Below are 26,080 nucleotides of genomic sequence, written 5' to 3'. Positions count from 1 at the left end.
AAGGAGCTTCCCCACAGCTCCCCCAAACAACTGCACTTCCCATGGGTGCCTTCCTACCTCCTCTAGCATTCTCCTTCCAGTCCTCCACTTCTGTGGTCTTGGCACACACACAAAACTGGAAAATTAAGACTTCCACATTCCATGTTTTAGTCATGGCTTCACCTTTTGCAGAACCTCCCTCACACTATGTACATCAAAGTTACTTGTCTGCTTCTCCATTGTCACCTCATCCCTTGACTTTTCTGGCTCTTTCCTTTTGCAGCACAAGCTTGCCTTGGTAATGCCCCTTTCTAAACATAACATCATTAACCTTTGTATGTTTTATGGCCGCCACTTCCTTTTCTATCCTAAGCTCACTGAACCTGCTGCTTGTAGTCATTGCCTGGGGTGTTCTTTCTCTCCAGCACAGCCTCTGCCTCAGGCTCACAACTGAAACTGCTTTTGCCAAGATCTTAACAATGTTTTTGAGCTGAAGCGGAGACAGCCATCTCTTCCTATTCCTCTTATCTGCCTCCGGCACAGCCAGCTCAGCGCTTCTCAGCAGATGAGATCCTACTTCTTTCCTAGTTTTCACCTTTCTTCTCTAATCACAAACATCTCTTTCCCAGCACAGTCTCTGAAGATGCCTTCATCTCTTCTCTTGGGTTTACACAGCTATGATAGTCTTTGACTCCCTCTCCACAGGCTTTACTCCTATGTAATCCCACCTGCAAACACAGACACCACCAATGCTTCCATACAGACTTCCTGACCTGCTTCTTCTCTCAGCTAAAGGCCAGCCCATTTGCTGTACAGATCCTGAGCCCATCCTGCTGTACAGAACCAGCACCCCATTGGCCAGCACGGCTCTGCTGAGTCCCCCAGCCTGCTCTGTGCCACCAGTGGAATTACAGCTGGAGCTGCCCTGGGCTGCTGCAGTGGGGAGCAGGACACGTGCTTTCTCAGCCCCACTGTCCAATGCACCCTGTGTGGGACTGCATGGCATGCTTGGCTTCACCTCCACTACACAGGAAAACAAGAAAATTGGCAGGATAATGACCTCAATAACAGAGACTGTGAGCATTATCTTTGGAGAGGCCAACTCTGCCTTACTTAATGTTTGGCCAAAAAGCATTAAACCCCAGAGGGCTAAAAGCTACATTAATTCTCACACAAACAGGGCTTGTCATAGGGAGTTTGTGTTAAGCTGAAGTGTTCATTATAGAAAATTAGTCTAATCTCATCTCTGGAATTGTCCCCACCTCCTTTTCCTGCAGCTCTGTGTGAGGTGCACAGGGCCCAGCAGGCTGCATGCAATGCAGGCACATCCTCGGGTCCCCTCAGCGCTGGTGTTTCCTACACTGAGCTGGACCTGCCTCTTCTGCAGTGCAATAAACTGCTTTGCAAAAGTGTGCTCTGTAGAGCACAGACCTAAAAAGAGCCATTCTGAAAAATGCAAATTGCTTTTACCAATAATGTCAATTTAAACAAAAGCATCAGGCTGCCCTTGGGATTCCCTGCATGTGTCCTCTCCATGTGATATGGCTCAGCTTCTGACCTAAGGACTGCAGTACTTCATTTGAACCACGGGCATTGCCCTGCCCTTTGTGAGCCATAAGCACCAGATGTAATAAGTATGGCACCAGCAGGTAGGCACCAAACACAAGACCTATAGCTGGTAAATTATTCACAAGCAGCAGAAATAGTAGCCACCCTCCAGGAGCAGGACCTGCCTGCTCAGAAATCCCTGCCCAGCTGGTGTCTGCAGCTGGTGAGCGAGCTGGACTCCGGCTGCACTGCCCTGGGCTCCAGCCCTCTGCTTTGTGGAGGATAAGGCAATGAGCATCACTCAGGTTGCTGCTGCTCTCACCGAGGGCTGCTGTAAGTACCTGTCATGCTCTCCAGCTGCCTCTGAGGTTCCTGCATGACAGACTGCTCACATTAACTCCTAAACAAATAAGAAACTTATTAGAGCACAGATTGAGCAAGGAGGTGTTTGAGAGTTATTTATTCTGTGCCCAAGGTACATCTCAAAAGCAGAAAAACAAACATGCCTGTCCAAAGGGATTACAGTCTGACTCTCCATTTCACGTGCTGGCAGGAGACTGGGACTAAGGACTGGAGGAAGAAAGAGATGGGAGTGACAGTGCACCAGAACCATGGGCAGGTCGAAAGGTCTGTGATTTATCTGGAGAGCCCCCCACAAAACCTGCTGACACAGAATGTAGTGAGCTGAGAATGCAGCTGAAATCAAGCTGGTGACTCTGCCCCTCACCACGTTAATCAAACTTGGAGGCTAATCATCTTCCAGGCCAAAAGTTACCTCCTACATTCTCTTATGCAGAAGCAATTTTCAGCACACCTAGCTGGTGGATGGACCTAGACAAACACACAGCTTCCAAAGACACCCACAAACAGCTGCAGCCAGTGCCTGCTGCCTGTGATTGCAGAGCTGCAGAGAAAGCAGCAAACAGAGGAAGCAAAAAGCACAGAGACTGCCAAAACTCAGCAACCGCCTCTATTAGAAAGGTGTTACACTTGTTTATGGCCAACTTCTTTACCTTAATGGGTTGTTAGAGATTATGGATGGGGTTTTTAAGAGAGCTGTGCTTGAGAACAGAAAGCTTTCTTTTCTTCCTGCTCCCTTCTCCTCCTACATGCAGCCATGTATAATTCAGACACCGGGAAATAATGAAAAAGGCTAACAGTGATTGATTGTGGCGTGCAGTGCAGTTGTGCATGCAAAGCAGGGATTAGCACAAGCTGAACAATGCTGCAAATAAGAGCCCAAGGACATGACATAAAGATGCAGACAGGAGTGTAAGCGATCTCTTGAAACACAGCAGCACCCTCAGACCATAAATCCCAGTGCAGGTGCATGTGCTTGACATTATTACAACATATTTTCTTCTCAATGATTCTCCCACTGAAATGTTTTCAAAAGAACCTAAATATTAGGTTTTTTTTGCACATTATATGGCAATAGTAAGCACAATGAGGCTGAAGAGATTCCTTTCAACGCAGAGATCCTGCGATTGCAAGTGTAATGAAGGGCTTTGCAAAGGTGTAGCTGCTACTGATTTGTGCTGCTCTGTCCTGCTGCAGCAATGCTGTTTGGGTAACGATGCAGGAAGACTTAATAAGGATCTCCAAAGGGTCTGCCAGGCTCGTGGGTAGAACAAACTTTGACTCCAGGCATCTCTCTTTGCTCCCATCAGCAGGTGACAAAGTTCTGTTAACTGAGCAGCTTTCTCCCAGGTGCCTGCAGCTGATGTCCACTCTGCACACACTCAATTTCAAGCAAACTGATCTCTTCAAATGCTGTCTTGATATTTCTTAAATAAATTAAAAGTGCAAACATAAATCTGTGCTGATCTCTGTCTTACCATGCAACACAAGCATCTGATGTTGAAGAAACACACTGCAGTACCAACACCAAGCACCTCCAGCAACAATGCATGTCGAGGTTTTCAGAAGAAATCTAACACAAACTGACACAAAATGAGCCTCAAACACGGCTTATGATTCTCTGCATATTCTGCATTTCAATTCTTATGCATTTTTTAAGTCCTTCATTGGCCAAAGACAGAATGAAAGTGAAGCGATCAGGCTGTGGTAAAGCGGCGTCCCTCACAAAGTCCTCACACAACCTTTGCACTGCTCCTCTGGGCACAGGCCTGAGCCAACTCACAGCTGAGGGATGAGGTGAGCGAGCACCTGAAAACAAGTCTGTGCATTGAAGATGCTCCCCAGACTTAACTGATAAGCACTCAGAGAAAGGAATCAAACCCAAATGCTCTTTCAATGTACTCTGCACACCCAGCCAAGAGTTTCTGTTGTAGCTGTCTGAGTCATTCTTCCTTTCCTTGTGTTTTTTTTGGGGGCATGGGCAGCAGAAGAAATCAATGCTGACACATGCTCTCCCTACAGGAAAGTCCAACCCATGCAATTCTATTGCAAGCTTTCAAAGACACCTTGTGAAATGGGAAAGAGAACAGGTCACTGACATACTGCTGTCTATGGGGTTTGAAATCCACAAATGACTCTCCTCTCATACCCTGAATGCTCACACTCTGCAGGGCCATGTTGGTTTCACCTCTTTTCTGCAGCAAAACCAAACACAGTGACACATACACACACACAGCACTTGATGTGCTTAATAGAAGTACTGCTAACTCACTGGCTGAGCCCTGAAGAACCCCCAGCATTCAGTACATGCCCCAGTGCCAGCGCTGCCCTCCATCTGAAAGACCACATCTGGCTGATGACTTTCAGTAGCTGAATATCTGCTAAAAATCTCATCAGAAAGGGAGGGATATGTTACACACAAGTAGGCACTTACCTGTCAAAGAGCTATTTCTGCTCTGAGATTCTGCAGAAAGGTTCTAATTACGTGCATTATAAAAAATTATTTTAACTGAAGAGAATAAGGCGATGTGCTCGGGCAGACCTAACTGATACACCTGCTGTTTACAAACACTGTCAGTGCTCTAGGAATTGGAGAGACCACAGGGCACTGTGTGAGCTCCTGTGTAAGAGATGAGTCACCCAGCTTCTGTGGGAATGTACCTTAAAATGTGATTTGTTTTATGGATCCACTCACAGAGATGTTTCGGTTCCCATCTGGAGCTGACTGTGTTCACCTGTGAGTAAAAGCTAATTCATAGCCAATGGAAAAGAGGAGGCACATTTAGGATGTGATTCTTCACATACATGCTTAAAATAAAGGCATGAATTCCCCAGAACCTCCAGTTTCTCCCTGCTCACTATTGAAGAGCTTTAGAAAAGTGGCCCAGATTTGATGTCTCTAATGCAAATATGAACAGCCACAAGGGAGAAATCCCACTCGAGGTGATGGCCCTGTGGGATTTGGTCGGGTTACTGGTCTGCTGAGAAACAGAGTTCTGGCTCATGGCAACCAGGATCAACACACAGTTTTAATGAGTAAAAAAATTAAATATGCCAAGGAAAACATTGAGCATAAGGCAGAGATTGTACAGAAGTTATCAGCTGGATAGAAGGGGTAAAAGTTGTTCTTCCTGTATTATTGGGAAAAGGCTCAGTGCTGAATGTACACTGATGGCAACTGAAGGTTGAAAGAGTGTTGTTGGTTTAGACCATGTTCTGGAGATTAAATCTCTAAAAATCATTGACAAATGAAACCTGAGCCTGACAGAAAGCAAACAGCAGCAGTGGGTTCCTGGCCACAGAGCTTCAGTCTCCGTCAGAAGGAAGAGCAGCAGTAACTGCTGTCCTGACAGCCTGCAGCAATGTTACTCACATGTCTGCTGTGTCAGTGTTTGCAACAAACGGGAAAACAACTTCACTACATTGCTACAATGCAGACAACTGGTGCTCACAACAGCACACAGAAACCCATCCTGTTCCATTCCTTGAGATAATGGAAACGCCATTCATACAGAACTCCTTTGCCTGCACACATCCTTTCTTCAGGAAAAGGCACTGTCTGGCATTTTTCTTCCCAGCATCTTCTTCCCCGCTCTCTCCTTTTTGTTCTTGGATATTCTGTGCTATCCAACGCCTCTGCAATGGTCGTATTTACTGTATTTAGTACGTATCTTTCCTCCCTGCTCTTTAAATCCCTCCTGAAGTGCTGCACACTCCACTGAGATGCTCAGCCCTTTTTATAAGCTCAGGTCACTTTGTGTGTGGCACAGCTGTGTGTCTCCGCAGGCTGTTATGGCTGTGTATGGTGAGGTGAGGTGAGGTGGGGGATGTCTGGCAGCACAGCGTGCCCAAACTCTGACCCCAGGGAGAGCTGTGGTGAGGCAGGGCAAGGGATGGTCCCGAGCTCATGGTCCACTCAGGCGAAGAGCTGAAGCTCCCAATGAGACACCACTGCTGAACCTGGGCGCTGCATTTCCCTGTGCAGGAAGGACCAGCCAGCACCCATCAGAAACACTTCCAGCATCCTCAGACCTTCTTGAAAGTAATAGAAGGTAGCTACAGCAAACCAAACAGATTTATTCCTGCATTTTTAACGGCTCACTCCTGTGTATGAGCTACCTTGTAATGAACATCACAGCAAAGTTAACGTCCTTTAGTTTGGCTGTGATGTAGAATAATGATGGTTTTACCTGATAAAGCTCTTTTTTCAATGGAAAGAAAGGATTTTCTCCAACAAGGTATCTGTTATCCCTGTATAGGATATGGAGCTCAGGCTCCAGTCCTGAAGCAAATCCCAAAGCCTGAATCCTGCATTCATGCTCAGAACCGCTTCTCACAGCTGCAACTACAGAAAAAAAATGGTGTTCTGTGAGGCATAGAAATACAGGCTGAGTAAGAGGAGTCCATTTCATTCATTATCAATTCATTACCTGCTAAATCCTGCAGGGATGGAGGGGAGGACAGCGATACACAGGGACTGTGAGCGGAGCACAACATGTGGGCATGTTTGGTGGAGGCAGAACAGAAACCTCATCTCACCCAAAGACAAACTGCATGTCATAGTGCTAATGCACAGATTATCTCAGCAGCAAATAAATTTTGTTGCTAAGATTGGAGTATTCAGGCAATTTGGGATGTGATTTGCTAGCATAAAAATGCACTTTAAGAAAATAAACTGCTGTTACGAGCAATTTCACTTATTCAGAGGCACTGAAAGTGGGTTGGAGGAGGAAAATGGGACAGAAATACTGAAACCTAATTTCCTCATGACCAAAAAGGCTGTGACAGCTCTCTGTGCCAGTATAGGCTCCCTTTGGTGGGCTCCTCCGGCCCTTTGTGGTTATTATACCCTAAGCTACAAAACCATGGTGAGGATGTGGTTCCCCAGCACGGGGTGAAGCACAGCACAGCCCTCAGACACTGGCCGTGCAGAGATGAGCTCCAGGTCCCCTCAGGGAGGGTGTGCGCTGAGCAGCAGCCACCTCCTTTGTGTGGAAACATGGGACGCACTGATAACCACTGGCTAAGGAAGCATTTTTGGAGCTGGCTACTGGCTGCAATCAATATCTCTCACCACAGCTTCATGGCAGGGAAAAATGAAATTCATCTCTTTTGTCACTCAGTAATGAAACTCAATTTCTACAGGACTTTGGCAGAGAGGGGCTATCCAATAACGAGAGACCTGTGAGGTCAGGAGAGCCTCCTGCAGGCTGCAGCTAACCAGCACACACAAGTCAACGCCAAAGTGCCTTTCAGTGCCCTAAATGTCCATTTGTGCAGGGGAGTCACTGACCAGCCCAGACATTAAGGTGCTGCAAATGGAAGGAATAGGATCAGCACCCAGTAAAGCTTCAGCAGAGAAAATATTCCTGCACAAAATGAACCCAGCCGTAGCTACTCAAGAATGCCACTTTTTAAACGAAGGGATTTAAAGATTACGAGAGGATTTGTATCCATCTGTCACATTTGGCCTGCTTTCATTGTACGAATCTTCCTCAGTCAAACTTTGCTAAGCATCCTGTCAGCAGCTGCCTATTTTTAGATGAACTCGCTTTATTTGGTAGTTTCGATAAAATGATTTCCTAACAGGGAAGATTTACAGAAAGGGGCATGAGAACATTGAGTCCATCGAAGCTCCACTTTGGTAATATTTGCATGCTGTGCTACAAAGGCCAAATTAACATGCACAGTCGTATTGTTTTAATCCAGCAAATGGATGTAGCAGAGTTCTACACAACACACAAAATGCATTTACAGCCTACAAAACGATGGAGTTGGGATACCTAACCAGAAAAATCAGCTTAGACCCATTTTGACAAGTGCTGTTCTCTCCAGAGCACCTATAAGTAGAGCATTTAAGTACAATATCCACCGATTTTCCTTCAAAGAACTCACTGATGGAAGAAAAGAGGGGGGAAAATGCTCTCCTGAGAAGAGAGGCCTTCAGAACCACAACTGAAATAAAACCCAACCAGGCTCTGGGTGCCACCAGCAAGGCAAGCATCCCGGCCAGCATCACTGCCCAGAGCACAGGCTGGGTTTTGCTGATGGATCACATCAGCTCCCTGCCAGCAGCTTCATCTTCTCATTAAATTGACTTCGATACAGAAAAATATGAATAAAACACATCACCAGCACAACTGGTCTGAGACTGAACAGTCTGAATAGCTGCAGAGCTTGGAATGAAGAACATCTGCTGCAACGGCTTGAGCAGCACATTCTCTGTGCTCAGATCACAGTCAGATCTTCCTTCAAGTGCAGGTAGCACCAGTCGTATGTTTGTAGTGAACAAGTGAGATGATCAGACTGATGAGCCTCCGCCATCTCGGGGTTTTAACCTCTCTTTTTAGCTGATTACCAGACTCAAATTCTGGCTTTGAATTTACAGTGAGTTGCATCCTCTCCCAGTTTTGAATGCTGAGACTTTACTGAAATGCTTATTTACATAACTTCGCATTTCTGCATGATTGCTTTATTGTATGATATAAATCTCCAAGTGTGTGTTTGGAGCAGTTTAGTCTTTATTTTCTCTGTACAAACGTGCACTTTTCAATAAAGGAAAATGCTATCTTTTTCTCCTGATGGAGGTTGGTAATTTTCTCCACTGTTTTCTTCCTTCCTAACAAACTTTAATCAATCAAAATGACGGTAGATGAAGTGACCAAATCAGCGTGACAGCAAAGGATCTACACTGTTCATTGGACTGGTAAATCCTCTGTTAAAATATAAGCAGAAGCAACAGAAAGCGACAGCATTAAAAAGCTTTTTTTTTTTTTTAAAGCATCATTAAAAACTGGAGATACGTGATGAAAAATACACGCCGAGCCCCTGGTTTAACTGCGCTGTCCTTCAAGAGCTCCCATGACGCACAGCCCCTTAAGCACATGACATGTACAGTCTGAAATGCACTGCAAGTTGCTTGAGAGCTTCTGAGATCAAAGCAGTTTAAGAGAATGAGGCGCATTTACTGGGTGAGTGTGTGAAAGGAGCTGATGAATTAACAGAGCATTGCAATTGTTTCAAGTCACTAACGCTCACAGCCTTGCAAGTACCCAGATCAGACACTGCACATGGCATTTTCAGTTGCTGAGCATTTGAGATCAAAGACATTGATAGTGAGCAGGAGTCTGAGCAGGAGACTGAGTATCCAAGCGCTCTGAGTATTTCTCAGCACTACATTGTAAGAACAAAGTGACACCACAAAACAATACAAGCTTGTCAATGCTCGCTAAGGCTGAGAAGCCAGGGGATGACGAGTATGGCAGATAAGGGAGGCTATTTTGGAAGATCAGCAAACACCACCCAGAGCATCTGTTCTTTTCCCTCTGTAATCATACAGGAGACCTGGCATCAGGACAATGGATCCCAGAGCTGAAGGATCCCAAAGCTAGGACTCTTCTAACTACTTTCAAACTAAATGCTAGTAAAAAGTATCAGCTATAATTACAAACCCTCAGAAATCTTGACTGTCACGACACAATCATCAGAGCTCTGTGACTGCACTAATAAAATGCCTCTGACATTTTACCAGTAATCTGTTTCTGTCTATCCACATCCATCACGACACATTTAAAAATCAGACTTTGTGACCACACAGTCCACACTAAGTGAGCTCAAAACCAAGTTTGGTGTGAAGAAGAACGCACTAATGTGCAAGACATCCATTTGTCAAAAACATTTTAACAGGTTTCATGATCCCTCCACAGACTGGAAGTGAGCAACTTGTTCTCAGTAACACATGACTTAGAAAGAAGTAAAGATATACCTGCTTCATCATAGGATACAGTCAATTTTTCCAGCATTTCTCGATCAATTGATAAAATCTGCTGTTCCAGGATGGTCTGGTAAGACATCACACTGTTCTCCTTGTCCTTCTCATAGTCCTGCAGATGTTGTTTCAGGACTTCAGGCAGGCGGGACTTCACATACTCTGCTGCAGACTGTGTAGGAAAGAAACAAAGGTTTAATTAGCACTTCTTTTGAAAAGCTTCATGCATGTCCATAGCTTCATAAAGCACTATCAAATTCAACAATCCATACAACAGAATACTCTTAATACTACCAACTCCATAGCGATAAAACCAACAGGTCATTTCCCTGCCAAAAGTACTCTGTGTGCCCAGGACTCCCATGGATGCAGGGATACAATAGAACAAATTTCTTGGAGCAAAAGCACAGTCCTACTCTCCAGCAGGATGCACAAGTCATGGCTTCTCCATTAACAATGCTCTGATTGTCCATTTGAGATGTTCCATAAACAGCAAACTGAGAGACACAGAGTAACTCAAAGGGTAAAATCTTGGTATCTTGAGGTATGAATGGGATTTAGGCTTTGATGCTCAGGTGCCTTCACAGCCCTCACCACGTGCCTTGTCATTCAGTGCAGCTCTGCTAGTTTGTTACATCTGAGCTGATGAGCTCTGCCTACCTTTCGGTTCAATACAGGATAAACATGTAACGTTTCCCACCCAAACAAACATGTAAAAACAGCAGTGAAAATACATTAGAAAAATCAACTTAATTTTCCATCAGCAGGAAGGTAATGGCAGTCCAGAAGCAGTTAACCATGCTCCAATAGGAAAACACAACACAGTACAAATATTCAAGTGAGTGAATGGAATCCCTTCACCTGCTGGTTCCATAACCAGGTGTGGCCAGATGTATTACACATCCACAGAGAATACTTGATTGGTCACACAGAGCAAAAATTAAGACCATAAGAAAACAGCAATTAACACAAGGTGGCATGGTTGTACCAGTGTTACAGAGCAACGTGCAGGAAACGTACAGGGCAGTAAATGAGAAGAGCATCTGCCTCTGGACAGGTGCCCACCTGCCAGCACTGCTGCTACAGCCGCTGTGTGCTGGGAAGAGAAAAATGATAAACACAACATTGCTGCAGGCCTGGGACTGACCACAGCTCAGCAGCGTGCTCTCCTGGGTCTATATTTAGTTTTCCAAAGTCGATGGCTGGTTAAATCACAACCTTAAAATATCACTGAAGTTGTGTTCAATTTATCTGCAGGCTGAGCCATGGGAGACGAATGGAATTATTCCACAAAAACCAAACAAACTGTCCACATGAGTACAGTGTATTTAGTGTTACTGTCTAATAGCTGTTTTCTTCCAAGGGAAGGCCAAAAGACACACTGCACACTAATTATTTAGTCCACGTTCAGGCATCTTTGTTTAATGTTTGCTTTGAGAAGAGGCTTCACTCTGCGGGGGGTATTTTTGTGCTCTCCCACTGCTGCAATTCCATAGAGCAGAAAGCAGAAGAAGAGTTTATACACGTTCATTTTCCTGCGCCATCTGAGCAAATACATGCGCACCAGTGGCTGTAAACACTATCACTTCTGACCCTGAGACCTCACAACCTAAGCATAAGCCCAGAGACAGATGGATGGGAGCAGATGGGAACACAACCACGACCAAAGGCACTGGCTGTGTGGAGGCAGCCCCAGCGAGGCACCCACAGCACAGGACTTCATCACTGACATCAGGACACCACAATCCATGGAGAAATGCTGCCCAAGCACCTTTTCCTGTGATGCTCATACCCAGAGCTCCTCCTGCCATGCTGCAGGGGATGCTGCTGCACCGAGTGCTTGAAGTCATCCTCAGCAGCACTCCTGACCCACAAGGGATACATGTGCACAACCATAGGCATTTCCAAACATATGTGCAGCAATTACTTTCCTGCTGAAGTGTTACTCTGCCAAGCAGGACACAGCCAGCCCAGACCCCAGGGCCACAGGTAGCTGGCTCAGCCTCCAGCCTTGAAGGACAACAAGCACATGGAGGGGAAGTAAAGGTCTACACTGGTTAATCAACAACTTCTTTGTGAAGCTACTTCAGGAGCCAAGCGGCAGCTCGAGCAAGAAGTCTCCTTACACACCCACATCTCACACAAAAGGAGCTGAATATTTGGTGTGTGAGAAAGAGCCAACTCTGTAAGAGAAAGTCTCAGCCTCGGCCTTGGTTGTTTTACTTGTGTTCTGCAGGCTGCTGCAGCTCAACACTTCTCAAGTCTGGAATTACCAACCTGCTCAACCTGTAAAATTCAGGCTTCCATCAAAGCAAATTCATGGCTCTGAGCATTCCTGCCGCCTGAAATATGTCCTCAGAGGATGAGCAGCTGCCCCGTATGTCCCACAGAGCTGTGTAAGTGGCCAAACAGCAACTGGGGACATGCAGACAGAGGGTCTGCATCCTTTGGCACACCCGTGGGCATACAGGAGGAGACCAGAGTGCTCCAGCATCAAATGTGATGATGGAGAGACCAAGTGCTAGAAGCAGATCCATGGCCCTGTGAGAAAGGAGTGCTACAGACATCAGTGTGGGATGATGAGCACAGGTGCACATACAGCAGGTAGAGAAGCTAAGGAGATAGAACAGCTATGAGTCATAACACAGATCTCCAGCGCAAAGAATAGATGAGGACTTCCTTGCCTGAGACCTGTGCTCCTCATTGGCTGCACTAATTTACAGGGACAGGAGGGAAATTACAGATGTCTGACCTTAATACTGATGTCTGACCTTAATACTCTTGAGACAATTTGTCCTGTCCGCCTCGCTGCTGCAAGCATCCAGAGACCACAGGACAATACAGACCCACTTTAGAGAGCTGTACTGCTGGCATAGCATCTACACTGAAGGATTAAAAGCAAAATCAAGATTCTTCTGTCACATCTTTCTGCCTCTTGTTGTCACTGTGCTTGAAGGTCACAGGGTCACTACTACACAACACATCAGGAGCTGCAGGGCAAGGGCAGAGGTGCCATTATGGACAAGGGGCACCTTGCTCACCTCCTGGTTCACCCGAGGGAAGGATTTTGGAAGGAAGCACACGCATGGTCAGAATGCAATAATAAGCACGGACACAAGTGGAGACTGGAGTAAAAAATGACTTAAAACTCGCCAAGGAGGCAAGAAAAGTTTCTGCAAGTCCATTTGTAATAAGAAGAAGACAGGCAAATGTTGGTCTACAGCTCAGCAGAGTAGAAAAGCTTTTGACAGATGATGCCATAAAAGCTGAAGTGTTTGCAGTCTCATTTTGGCTACAGTATGACTGCCTTTACTTTCCTGCGTTCCAGTGGCAATTTATATCAGAGGAAGGTAACCAAAATCACAAGACAGATTAGGGAAAGAATATGTTAGGAAGTGTTTGTAAAGATCAGGGTTTTCCAGCTGGCTGGGCCAGATGAAATTAGTTCAGCTGTAGGTGGCTGACTGAAACAATTTCTTTAACAACTTCTGTCTTCAATAATACACAGAGGACAGCGAGACACTATTTGGGAAGGGCAAATGCAGGGGCTACTTTTAAAATAGTATAAAGGAAGAGAAGCGGAATAACAGAGTAAGCAGTTTAACTTCGGTGCCTAAAAGTGGAATAAAAGATCAAGTGATCTCTATTATGAGCAGGCAGCAAGAACTGTAAGGCGCAGCCAGCAAAGTGCTTCTCTCAGGGCATGCAGGGATGCAGTAACTTGGTTCCCATTATTTCCCATTATTTCAAAAAAGTACACTACAAAAATACATTCTAAATAGATGTTTATATACATGAACCCAGATTGCTGGGATAAAGAAACAACACCTCAAGGAAATGAAGGCTCCCAGGTCAATCTACCTGTGTGAGCTGCCCTCTGGCACACAGCAGCCTCTGCTGCCGGGGCCAACCAGGAGAGCTCCACCAGCACATTCCTGGTGCCGTGCTCAAGTACATTTATTCCCACTTCACCGTAGTTACAGATCAAGCTGCATAGACCTGAACCTTTACCTTGACATCTCAGTGCCCTGCTGGGTGCTGACTGTACCCAGAAATGGTTATAGAACACTCTTTGGATCCCTGCCTTGATGAGAGCTTCGCTCAGGCTGATGCTGCTCCTTCATCAGCAGGAACCACAAATAACTCCCCTGAAGTCAGTGGAATTTTGCTATGCCAAACCCCTTGGACAAAGGACGTGAGTCTATTAATAGTTATTCAGAAGGAAAACAGGATAGCAAAACATAATCTACTCTCAAGGGGATAATGCAAGGTCTACAAATGGCAATGGGATGAACATCTTGCCCTCTGCAGCAAGGAACTATTTCAAGAACAGAGAAGTCAAAAAACTCATTAGCAGTGTTTTCCCATATAAACTTCTGGTGTCCTTAGCCCACTGTATCTATTAAAAAGAATCCTTTTTTTTCCCCTCAAAAATAACTATTCAAGCCAATAAATTGCTGTTAATCAGTGAGTGTCCCAGGAAAGCCAAGCCCAGAGTTTAACCAAGGCTGGTAGCAAAAGCACGATGTCAGAAATGCTTGCAGGACTCAGGAACGCTCCCTGAGGACTTTCAACAACACTATGAACACCACTGGTATTTTGCAATCCGTGCACAATTTACTTCCATAGCAGGAAAAATATTAGCCTGGCAAACATCTTTAGTCAATCAGAGGCTGTATAATCATGAGAAAATTAACCTGATTCCAAGGAGATGCATAAAGTTCAAATTAGCATTCACACTGGATTGTCAGAGATATATTTAATCTATAATTACAGTAATCCACAGCTGCTTCGACTGTAGAAAATAACGAATTGCCCAGTGAGAACCGGTGCCCGTGAAATGGAAAGCAAAGGCCATCTGGTGTGGAGCTTCCTCTGGTTTTGTGCTTTGAGCACAGAGAGCCTGATCTCCTCTGACACAGCCTATATGTGATTTATGGCTGCAAGCCCTCCAAGCAGCCACATCACCAAACAGAAGGAATAAAAATACAAATGATAAATGGTGATGATTTATGGCTTTACATTATGGATTTGAGTCTCTTTCCTAAGACAGCACTTGTCACTCACTTCTGAAACAGACTTATTTAAATGTCCTGGAATGAGAAGCAAGTAAGTCAACAAAATTTGTAATGTAAAAATTACACGCTGTGCTTTGCCTCCCACTCCCCGCTCCGTCAGTCACATAAGAATGTGTTCCCTTACACTGAGCAAGCACTTGAGTGCCAGCATGGGGCTCATTATTCTAGGGCATGGATCAGAAGAGGTGAGAGTAAAGGCAAAACCATCATTTTCCATCTTCCACTCAGGGAAGGGACAGCAAAATACTTGAATAATTCATTTTTTAATAAATAATTTTAATTAATTAAAATTACCCAGAATTGCTGCATCTGATAGAGTCAAGCAGTCACTCATGCGACAGACAAGGAAAGGAACTGAGCGCAGAGACTGACCTGTCAGAGATGACACTGTAATTGGCAGAGCTACAAGGGTTGCTTCAGAATCTGGGCGTCTAATTAAAAGATTTATTCTATCAAATCAATAGGGAGCATCATGATTATCTTGTCTGACATCTTGAAGCAGAAGGACCATAGAACTTCCTTCTCATTGCTTGAATAAGCCATTTAGAAAAATTTTCTACTCTGAAACAGAGAATCTCCTATTGCCCTTGGAAGTTAATTGTCCTTACTGTTAGAGGATAATTTCTCATAGCAAAGAAAATGTTCGCATTATTTCCAGTCCGAATCTACTATTATCTATGACTTTCCAGCACTGAATCAAGTAAAATGTCTGCTCACCTACCTTCCCTTTTCTCATGTAAATACATGCAAATTGATCAAATCACCCCATTATCTTCTCATTGATAACCTAAATAGATGGAGCTCATTGAATAGCACATGATTAGATGTCAAGTTACTGTGCAGGCTTCCCAATCTTTTTGAGCATTCCTGGTCCCTTCCGTTAGCTGCAGTTCCTCAGGTCTTCCTGTAATGGTACTGGGACCTGAGACCACGCCATGTTAAAGTGCAACACCAAACCACCCCTTCAATGCCCATGTGCAGAACATTTCTTGCTCTCCATTGCCATGATATCTCATCCTTGGTGCAAGCACCCTTCAGCCTTCTGCTGTATTAACTCCACAGCCTTACAACCTACTGTAATGAAAGGCGTGCTCTGTTCATGCTTTCACCAAGCAAATGTATTCAATTACTCTGGATTTTCAATTGACCTTCATTATTTATCACTTTCCCAATCTTTGATACAACTATTACACCCCAATCATACAAGAGCCAGGAGGGCTTTCCTTATGAACAGACCTACTCAACAATGTCTGTTCAAAATTGCCATGAAGCCTATCACATAATCACTTTAATATATACTGTGTTGATTGGAAAGTATTCAAAGCAGCAAATACATCAGATCAGAATACATGCCCTGCTTGTATGTTTTGGTTAACCATCATTATCACTGTTATTATCAATGAACACAATGAGGTGTCACCATGGAGGGGAATCCTGTCCCCAAGGAAATGACGTACACACTCCTTGATGAACAGAGACACAGACTGAGGGGCAGAGGCTGCTCCTCCTGGTGGATGTGCTCCCCTTGGGGGGACACAGACATGCTGGAGAATGGGCCAGCACAAATCTCATGGAGCTCAGCAAATCTGGGATGGTTTTGTCCATCCATGTGCACAAACACAAATGATGGAGCCAGATTCCTCTCTGCTGCACACAGCGAATGGCACAAACCAAACTACAGGAATTCTACCTAACTGCCAGAAACACACAGCTGCCTCCAGCCTCTTTGATACGCAGTGAAACCTTCCCAGGAAGGTGAGGGTGATGCTCCACCTGCGTTTATTCCAGGTCTTTAGACAACTGCATATGTGCACAAAAAAAAAAAGAAAAAGAAAAAGCTTCAGTAAATACATTAAGAATAAGGAGAATAAGCAGTTACTACCCTAATAAAAGCAAATGCATTAGCACTTAAATTGCACATGCACGGATACAAATTCTGAATCCTAATTGTGCTGGGAAGCCCATTATTATTCATGTTCTTTTTAGGAGAAGAATTAAGATTAGTAGGTAAATTAAACTGAAAATTACCACAGTCAAAGCCTTAATTTTATAATACTCCGGGTAGATTTAACTAATAAGTAACTGAAGCTTATTGTAAAGATGATGTATTTCAGAACTCCTGGAAGACACACAAACAGACAAACAATAATCACAATTTCCACATCCACTTGGCCATAAGAGACATCACAGTTTGGCACACGAGACTCATATCTGTACTTACCAACAGACATCATTTAGCTAATGGAACAAAGAAAGAATGCTTGAGTTAATTATTAAAAATGAAGTATGAATGTCCCAAATCAACTGATAATGGTTATCAGTACTAATGGAGGAGTAACCAAATATTGAATTAGGAAAAAATTTAAAAAAAAAAAAAGGTTTAAAAGTGCATGAAAATACTTGTCCTCCATCATTTCATACTGCAGCAAAATCTGAGTCCCAAACTACAAGTTATGGTCAGAAGGTCAGGAGTGATTACCAAACTCCTCATAGGGCACACTGGGCACCAAATGTTGCTTTGTACAGAGAAATACTGCATGTTGTGTTGTACTGAGCTCAACGAGTCCAACAAAGAAGGGAAAACGCCCCACCAGTTTTGCAAAACAAATGCAACTCCGTGCAGCCCCTGAGAAAATGATATTTAAAGCTCAGGGACTGTAACCTTGCATCAGTACAGCTATTTAAATGCCTTACAGGTATTTCTGTACAGATGCTTTTGCAAATGGCAGTAGGATGTAAGAAGGTTAACAAAGAATCAGGTTTTTACCAAAAGCCTCCCATTCTGTTACATGCATTTAGTGAGAGGTGTATTTATAACCTATTAGACACGATTAAATAGCAAGAAGCTTTCTTCTTTCTTTGACGTTGTTCTCCCTCTCCAGGCAAAGGGAGAGTGAGTGTAGTGGAATATTTCAATCTAAATGGTCTCTCCTGATTTAAAGACATCACTTTCTGCCAAGCAGAAATCATCACAAGAATTAGAAAGATTCAGCCTGGGCTGAAACACTCTCAGAATTAGTTCATTACGCAGGAGACTGAGAAGATTCTATTTTTACTTGCGTATCGTTTTACCAAAATCCAACCATCTGGTCTGAAATTTATTATCTATTTGAGATTCTTACTCAAAAAAAAAAAAAAAAAAAAAAAAAAAAAAAAAAAAAGTAGTCTATGCAATTCAATTGAACTACAGAATGAAATTAAGGAACAAAATGCTGCTTTTCCCACTGCAGAAGTCAAGTTTGGGACTCTGGCCATGACCCCCAGCCAAGTTCTGCCCTGGTAAAGCTTTCACTACATTGGATATGCCTAACACTGGAAGCAATGCTCAGGCTTTCCTTTAGGTCTCCATTTCTTCTATGAGTGACCTTATGAAAATCCTGTATTAAGAACCACGTGTATAATTAGCCCCATGCTACATCCAATGCTGCAAAAAGAGATAAGAATCAAGATAAATGGCTTCATTGTGGAAAAAATGCATTTGAAGTCGCAGAGCCCAAGGGTTAATCTGAGCTCTGTGGCTGCGCTGTGCTGCACCATTTACTCGGAGGAACCCAGAGATTAATGAATAGATGACAAAACCACAATTGGTTCCAGCCCCGCTCACTGTGTCCCACTGCCTTTCAAAAGCTGTGACAAACAGTGCACACAAACAGTTAACGGGGAAAATGTGCCCATGTCCTTCTTTAAACGATTTACCACGGGCGCCTGATGACATTTTCCTTTAGCCATGTATATGGAAATTGAAATTTGTGAAGATAATGACTTTGAGACTCAATGAGCTCTGTTTAAATGCAATTATGGTTCTTTTGCTTAGGTTCTCTCCTCACTTCAGATCTGAAAAGGCCACTGTATTGACCCGTGTTGCAAATAATGAGCACAGTGCTAGCTAGGAAAGTGCTGCATTCACAGTTTGTGTAAAACTAATCCAACACCATTCCAGAATAGAAGGGACTTTTGTCTGCCCTCTGTATGTGCTGGTGTAATAGCAGGCTGCCAGGAGGAGCACTGCTTTTGCCCGTTGTGTGGGAGGCAAGGAGTTGAAACACAAGATCATGGCACAACACACCCTTAAAAAGGGTAACTGTGGTCCTAAATGCATGAATAGAACCGTAACATTTGAGTGTGGCAGTTTATTATGGAACTGTTAGTGGGAAGCAGTGTCCAACAAGAGAAAGCCAGGCCAGACATTCCAACAAGGATGCACAGATGTGCCTCCACCTCCTTACTGAAAAGAGACTGGACTGCAGCCCCCATTACTAAACAGAGGATAAATAAGAGACATTTTTAGATCAATCAGTAGCTGGTGAGAAAATGAACAGCTTTAGCCGCCCCTCCACCCAATCCATGCTGCTACAGAAGGTGTCTCCATCCTGGGGTTCTTCTGTTTTGTTTGCAGCTTTGTCTCCCAAGTTATGGACTTACAAAATTCATGAAAATTAAAACGTCCTCTTGAGTATGAAAACACAAACCGTCCAGAGTGGAAAGAATGAACAGGGAGCAGTTACATAAAACACGTAATTAAATGACACCAGCCCAGAGACAGAACTCCATTAAATAGAAGAGCAGCCAACTGCAATCTATAAATAAGGTTCCCATTGCATGTTCATCTTGTGGTGCCATTTCACTGCACAAGCCCTGAAAAGAGCATCCATGAGAGAAAGAAGGGCAAAAATGTGGCCCCCAGGTAAGACAAACACAAGTGCCTGGATGCTGCTAGTTCTTCTCTCTAAAGATGCATGCAGCTAAAGAACCAACAGGTGAGTCCAAGAGCCTGGAGGCACACAGGGAAAATACAGAGAAAAGAGGCAGACATAGGAAAAAAGAGCAAATGACATGAATTAGTGGGTGAAAAGTAAGTAATGAGGAATGAAGTTAGGGAAAGGAAAGGTGAAACCCAAGCCAGGGAAATAAAAGTTACAGTTTAAATGGCAGCCTCTTGGAACACAATCTAATTAAATATGATAGTACGCAGTAACACTGTTTCTCTGGCTCGTTAGGACAAGGGGTTGCAAATAGCACTTAGTAACAAAGCAGAAGGTCAAGCTGATGTCGGGCAGTTGTCATCACTGGGATGAGGCAAGGGATGAGCAATGGCATTACTCAGCCAAACAGGCTGCTGCTGAAACCAGAGGGCTTGTGCAACCCCCTTTGTGTGCATTGCTCACATGAATGTAAGGATGTTGATGAATGAAGACAACAAAAAGTCTCCAAAAAGCAAATACACACGGGCAAAAAGAATGACTTCACAATACGCTGACCATCAAGTGTGACTGAAAAGCACAGTGCTGAGATCCGCTCTGCAGGACACACACTGGGTCTCCACTGGCCCCAGTCACACACACACGCTCTCAGCCTTGGAATTACATGAAAGCATGTGTTGCAGTCACTCCTTAGCAGTTTTTATACCTTCATACACCATCTGCACCTAAACTGAGTCATTTTGGAAGCATCAGACTTAGAACTGCAGTCATCACTAGGTTTATTGCCACACCAAAATCAAGACAGATACGTCATGAAGCGAGACGGATGAAATGTTTAAACAGCTCCTTTTGGTTACTGCTTCACTTTGCAATTTCTCACTGCTTTTAAGAGCAGCCACAGCACGGATTAAATGTCCATGATACCACACTAAAAGAACTTCAAAGGCGCAACTGGAAGTTATTCTGCTCTTGCATTAGAACCTCCTTGAGAAAGCTCCTGGTCTGAAGAGATAACACAGCACAGCTTTGATTTTAAGCCTTTTGTATTGCTCAGCATGTTTGTGTATTAAAGTGACGCAGCCTGAAGTTTTCAGATTTCACAGTGAGCCTCGAGACGACAAAAAGCCCATACCTTGTATCTGTACTCCATAGCAAGGCCACTTCTGTAACAGCACTCAATATTTTGGAGACTTCCCAAATATATTCAACCTTCTAACTTCCAGGAAATTAAACCGAAATTAAATAAACCTAAGCCAATGTTTCTAAAGAAAAATAGGTTTGCAACTTGCCCACTTGCAGTGAAGTCCTCTTGCAAGGCGCTTTACGTGCATCCTGCCATCATCCGATCACCAACAGCTGTGCATCCTTTACACTGCCAAGCATTCATCATCCTGCAGGTCCCGTCCTTTCAGTCCCCCAGCACACAATGCATCTTGTGAGGAGAATGCTATTGCTCTGATTTTTATCAAGAGCAACAGCAAAGTATAACGTGGCAGTTCCCCACGAAGCAGATTAACAAGCTAACAAGTGGCTTATCTCACAGCCTTCCCTTTCACAGCCCCATGCAGTACCTGCCTCTTGTGAATAAATTACGTGTGCTTGATTCAGTGAGCTGCCAGCCTCTGAGGCACAGAGCTGGAAGTTGGGGAGTTCAAGATTATTTTCTCAGCAAAAAGGGCTGGTAGCAAATCTTTCCTTTGCAGTCACTCACTGTTTGATTTATAAGTTTCTGTAGTTACTACATTGTTTTTACCCCACACTCTCAGGCACTCAATCTCCTTGCCAAGGCCTTCTGGCAAGACATGGTGCTCTGAATTTAAAGCTGGTGCCATGTCCTAACTTCACAATTTCTTCCCCAACATGGAGCTCTCCCGTGTTTCCTTCTACCCCTCTTCACCCCCTGCACTCTGCTGCACATGACCCATTCTCCACTCTGGTTTTTGCCATGCCATAAGCCCAAGGATAACACTATAGCCCTGAGTGTGGCACCTACAGATCTATGGGCTCTGCAAATAGAGCCGGGCCTTAGACAGGGGCACATGCTGAGTTCTGTCAGTGTTGTCTGGTCCTGCAATGCAATTCCATGCTGCCATACTTCTCCCTCCTTGTGAAATAAACAGGTCCTCCCCCTGAAGAACACTGGTATTAAACCTGCATACTCCTCATACTGAGACCTTACATCCCAGCTTGCACCATAGCTGATACAGCTTACAGCAAGGAAACTATACGCAGATTGCACAGCAGAAGCAGATTTGCTGGGAGGTGTGAACAAGCAGATGTGCTTCAAGGTAAGATTTCAAAACATGAAGGTGTTATGAAAGAAAACAGAGCCTAACACAGCAGACAAGTGGGATGGCTGGGGTGTCTCTGAGTGAAGGCAGCAGGGGCTGAGATGCCCACCAGCACAACTCCAGGCACCCCTTCCATCCACAAGGCTGTCAGCAATGTTACACCACTGGCAGGATTTCCTGCTTGAGATCTTGGCCTGCTTGAACGGTGCTCTCTTTTTTCCCCGCTGCTAATTATTCCATCTGGATCCTTTTCACAGTGTTACTCCCATCCCACCTGTTATTTTCCATGAGCATTTCATAATGCTTGTCCAAAGTAAGGAGCACGGATAAGTCTCACTCCAACACTAAACCGGCTGTAAGCTTCACGCTGACGACTTGCCAATCTTCCTGGACTCTCTAGAGCTTTCTGAACTAAAATAGAAGTCAGATAGCTTCAGCATTTACCTAGGGATATTCACACAGTGCTGCAAGATAACACAGTGTCAGAACAGCTCTTAATCCTCTCCCAGAAATGCTCCTCTTCCCCAGAAGACAGAATGCTGGCATTCCTCACGCAAACAACCTTTGCCTTGGCTCTGCCTCCTGCACTCAATGGCTGAATTCAGCCCTCTCAGCACACCAGAAAACTGCAGCCTGTTTTAAACCAACCTCGGTAACGTGTTCCTTGTTGTAGGATGTGACAGCAAGGTTACAGGGCAATGGCAGGAATGGCTTTGTTTTGAGCAGAAGCACATAGTAATGGGATGAACCAGGGTAAAATCTAAGCAGAAAAGCAATGTTGAAAAATGTGCTACTTGGAGTGTCTTAACAGGTTAGGACAGAAATGTGAGCAAGTAATTTTGAGCAGGAAGCTGTTGGAGTTGGTGCTTTGTGCTCCTGAATGTGGGCTGCTCCTTGGTGACTGACACTGAGACAGACATGGAGGCAAAAGCAAAATCGGAAAGAATCCCAGTGCTCTGAGCACGGCTGGAATACACGTGTCAACAGTGAGCAAAAAAGGGAACGAATCAGAACTGAGAAGGTTGTGGGTGTGAAACTGATCTAAACAGAGAAAAGTGAAATGCCAAGAGGAAGCACTAGGGGTAAAACCTGGCAATCACAGAGAAACCCCTTTGGGAGGCAGTAGGTTGGGATGGTGAGAAATGAGATGGAGAGAAATGAGACTGCTTCAGGTGAGAGGAGGAATCGGGAGGGAGGCCCAGCCTCCATAAAGCTTGTGATATAGAGGAGAAATGTAAGAGACAAGGTGGAAGGCAGTTTAGGTAGAGAAGTCGGAACTACCCTTGGTGAATCAGAGCACAGTGTAACTGCCCCAGCACTGCCACACCACCCTTCTCAACACTCAGCATAGACTGTTGCACCACCTTGTGCTGAGATGGGCATGCAAAGACCAACCCAGAGCCCACACTTTATACATCTCGTTTCTTCAAGGAGAAGGCAAATCGCAGGTTAGAAGCAGGAGTGCTGCTCCTTTCTGGAGTTAACTTCTGCAGCAAATCCCCAGCTTTTAGTATCAGTCACAGAGAGAACCTGAAGTCTGCTGGTCCCCTCCAGGAACACCTCACTGGCTGGGGATGAGCTCTGATGGGAGCACCGAGCTGGGCTTCACTTGGAAAGAAACCTGCAGCTGAAGGCAGTGAGCTGCCAAGCCCAGAGCCAACACATCCCTCAGCGTGTGCCAGCTCAGGAGTTCAGACCAGATTAGTTTGCCTTGCCTGGCCTTTTGATTTAATCTTGGCTATTTTTAATCTCCTGCAAAATAAATATTAAGAATGAAACTCACCTTAAAGAGCTGCAGCTACTTACATGTAAAAACCAAGATATTCTAGAATGACAATGCATGAATTTGAGAGCAAATTAATCTGATGAACTACAAGAAGCTCTCCAAAATGTCAGAACAAGGCATGCAAACAAAAACGCCCAAGAAAACTTAAATCAGAGCTGCTTCTGACCACCTCCATTTCTGATGTCCACAAACCCCTTTGCTTTACGGTGAGATGCAGTCATTTCAAAACCAGCGTTTTAATGAACCGCTAAATCAAACCTATGAGAGCAAAGCCCACAAGCAATGCTGGACGTTTCCTGACTCTTAAATTGTTGTGCTTTTTTTGTTTGAAATGTTTTCCAAAGCTTTGTAGTAAGCTCCATGTGGGAAATAAGAAAGAAATTAAAAGGGATAAATGAATTCAAATACAGCATTTTGTAGTGAATGTTGTCGTTTGATGCAATTCAGATGGATTATATTTTTAAAGAACTACAGATTAAATTGACATCACTGATGAGTTACACTGACACAAAATAACAGGAAATCTTCCACCCTAACAATTGAAAGCATAAAGGAACAAAATGGAATTCGGCTTCATTTTACTCCACTGGATAAAAAGCTGTTTTACAAGGAAATCCTTCATCACCTACAACCGTACTGAGGTGTCTGGAGATCCTCTATGTGAATATACTGGATTTCTCTTCCATGAAGGTTATTTTGGTCACATTCAAGTCTTGCATATACATGAGAACTACAGGCCATTTCTTTGTAATGCTGCAATCTTTACCCAGCTATTTTTATTTCTCATTGCCATGCTGTTGCCCTTGGCCTCTTTGCACAGCTTTCCCACTTGTTTTACTCCCCAACTCTCCGTTATTTGGCACACTTCTCTAGAGCATCCAGCTTAATTCTCCTTAAACTGCTTAATTCTTTTAAGAATTATGGTCTCTACCTTTCAGCATAGCCCAGGTGCTCTGACAGATCTAGGGCATTACATAAAATATAGTGTCAAGCAAGAAAGCTGGTAAAATACTTCCATAATTAGGTTTTCAAGAAATACTCCTGCTTTCATTTAAAAACCAAGGTAGAAGCTCATTCATTGAAATAACGTCTCTCTCTGCTTTAACATCACATACTTTTAGTAATGAAATCAATTACAAGAGAAACCCGAGCTCTGTTCTTCACTTCCCAATCACTGCCAAAGTAACAGGCGGATTGTTTCTTGTTTCTAACGCTTAGTTCAACTTTGAAAGGGACCTAATAAAATAATTTCCATGCAGCTCTACCTGAGTGATGAAATATTCATCTACAAAATGACTCGAGGTAGAAATATGACAGGGAATTCAGGGTAAATTACATCTTTAGCAGTTGGCTCTCCAGCAGTTCTGTGACTGTTCTCCTTTTCATTAAAGGTGTTTAACGCAGAAACAAATGTCAGATTTGGCATTTTTAATTTTTAATAAAACACCACATGTTGAAGAGTCATAAAGAAGGCAAACAAAAGCTTCCCTTGATGTGGTAGGCACAGTCAGAAAACCTCTTGTAATTGAAGGAATCACGGCCATCTACAAAGAAACAATTGGAACACAACAAAATATTTTACTTATTCCTAACTCTCAGTAAAGTGGAACCAACCTCACTGTACCACGTGTAACAAAACAGACCAATTAAAATTCAGTTTGGGGGTAATTTATACATGGCTTCTAAACAAGGCATTTAAAGAATCCCATTTTGGATGGAATGACTTTACGAGGAATAGCACAGTAATTATGGGTAGTGTAATTTAATTAATTGTTTCTTAACTGCGTGCATGCAAGCTGTTGCAGCTAGGTAGAGAGCTGCAGGAAGAGAAAGCAGCTCATCACCCTCTGCATTTAAATGGTTGGATAGAAAATGCTTTATAAAAAGATTTCATAAACCCCTGAAGTTACAGATTTGTTGTCAACAAGGAAGCAACACAAAACACTTTTAGTACCAACATCCTATCCAGGGCTTTGTTCATAGGTTTATTTTAGATGAGGGGAAAAATTTTACAAGGTTTCCCTTTGATGTACCCCTTGTAGCATGATCCTTGCCTTGGGAATGAAGCTTGATGCAGAAATGAACAGGATGTTTGTACATTTTGTGTCTGAAAATGGATTTACTGCGTCCTGGAACAACCAGCAGAGCGTGATGTTCAAAACACATGCTTTCAGGGCAGCTGCCAGAGCAGAAGCTGGAAGAGCATTCAACAACTGACCGAGGAAAACCTTCCTGGTCCCAAATACACCCTCGGCAGCTTTTCAGTCTCACCAACATCCGTGGTTTTCCTGTCTTGGGAAACTGTTGATGGAACATGCACTACTTATGCTAAAAAAACATGTCTCGTTGATATAAGCCAGGAAAAAAGAAAGAACGCCAAATGACTGTAAACACAAGGTCAACCTGCATGTGGTCAGGGAGAAGTGGGGTGGGAAGGCAGGAGCTGATCATCGCAGTGTTTGCCATCAGCCACTACCAAGTAATAGAACACCATGTCCAAGGAAAGCTGTTCCCAGCCCCGTGGCTTTCTTTCCATGCAGATCCAAGACGTGCCCAGATTAACAGCCAGT

At 44.0% G+C, this 26,080-nt stretch overlaps 1 protein-coding gene across 1 annotated transcript in view; it reads right to left on the bottom strand.

Annotated features, from left to right (window-relative positions):
• PPM1L (protein phosphatase, Mg2+/Mn2+ dependent 1L) overlaps positions 1-26,080 on the bottom strand; it is an 80,646-nt gene that overhangs the window by 14,892 nt on the left and 39,674 nt on the right. Inside the window, exon 2 of the mRNA XM_015872084.2 lies at positions 9,653-9,827. Coding sequence (XP_015727570.1) covers positions 9,653-9,827 — 175 coding nt within the window. The remainder of the gene's footprint in view (positions 1-9,652; positions 9,828-26,080) is intronic.

This window comes from Coturnix japonica, chromosome 9 (assembly GCF_001577835.2).
Source record: "Coturnix japonica isolate 7356 chromosome 9, Coturnix japonica 2.1, whole genome shotgun sequence".
Classification (NCBI taxonomy): Eukaryota; Metazoa; Chordata; class Aves; order Galliformes; family Phasianidae; genus Coturnix; species Coturnix japonica.
The sequence above is the reverse complement of the archived record's forward strand: the minus strand, read 5'-3'. Positions and strand labels throughout refer to the sequence as shown.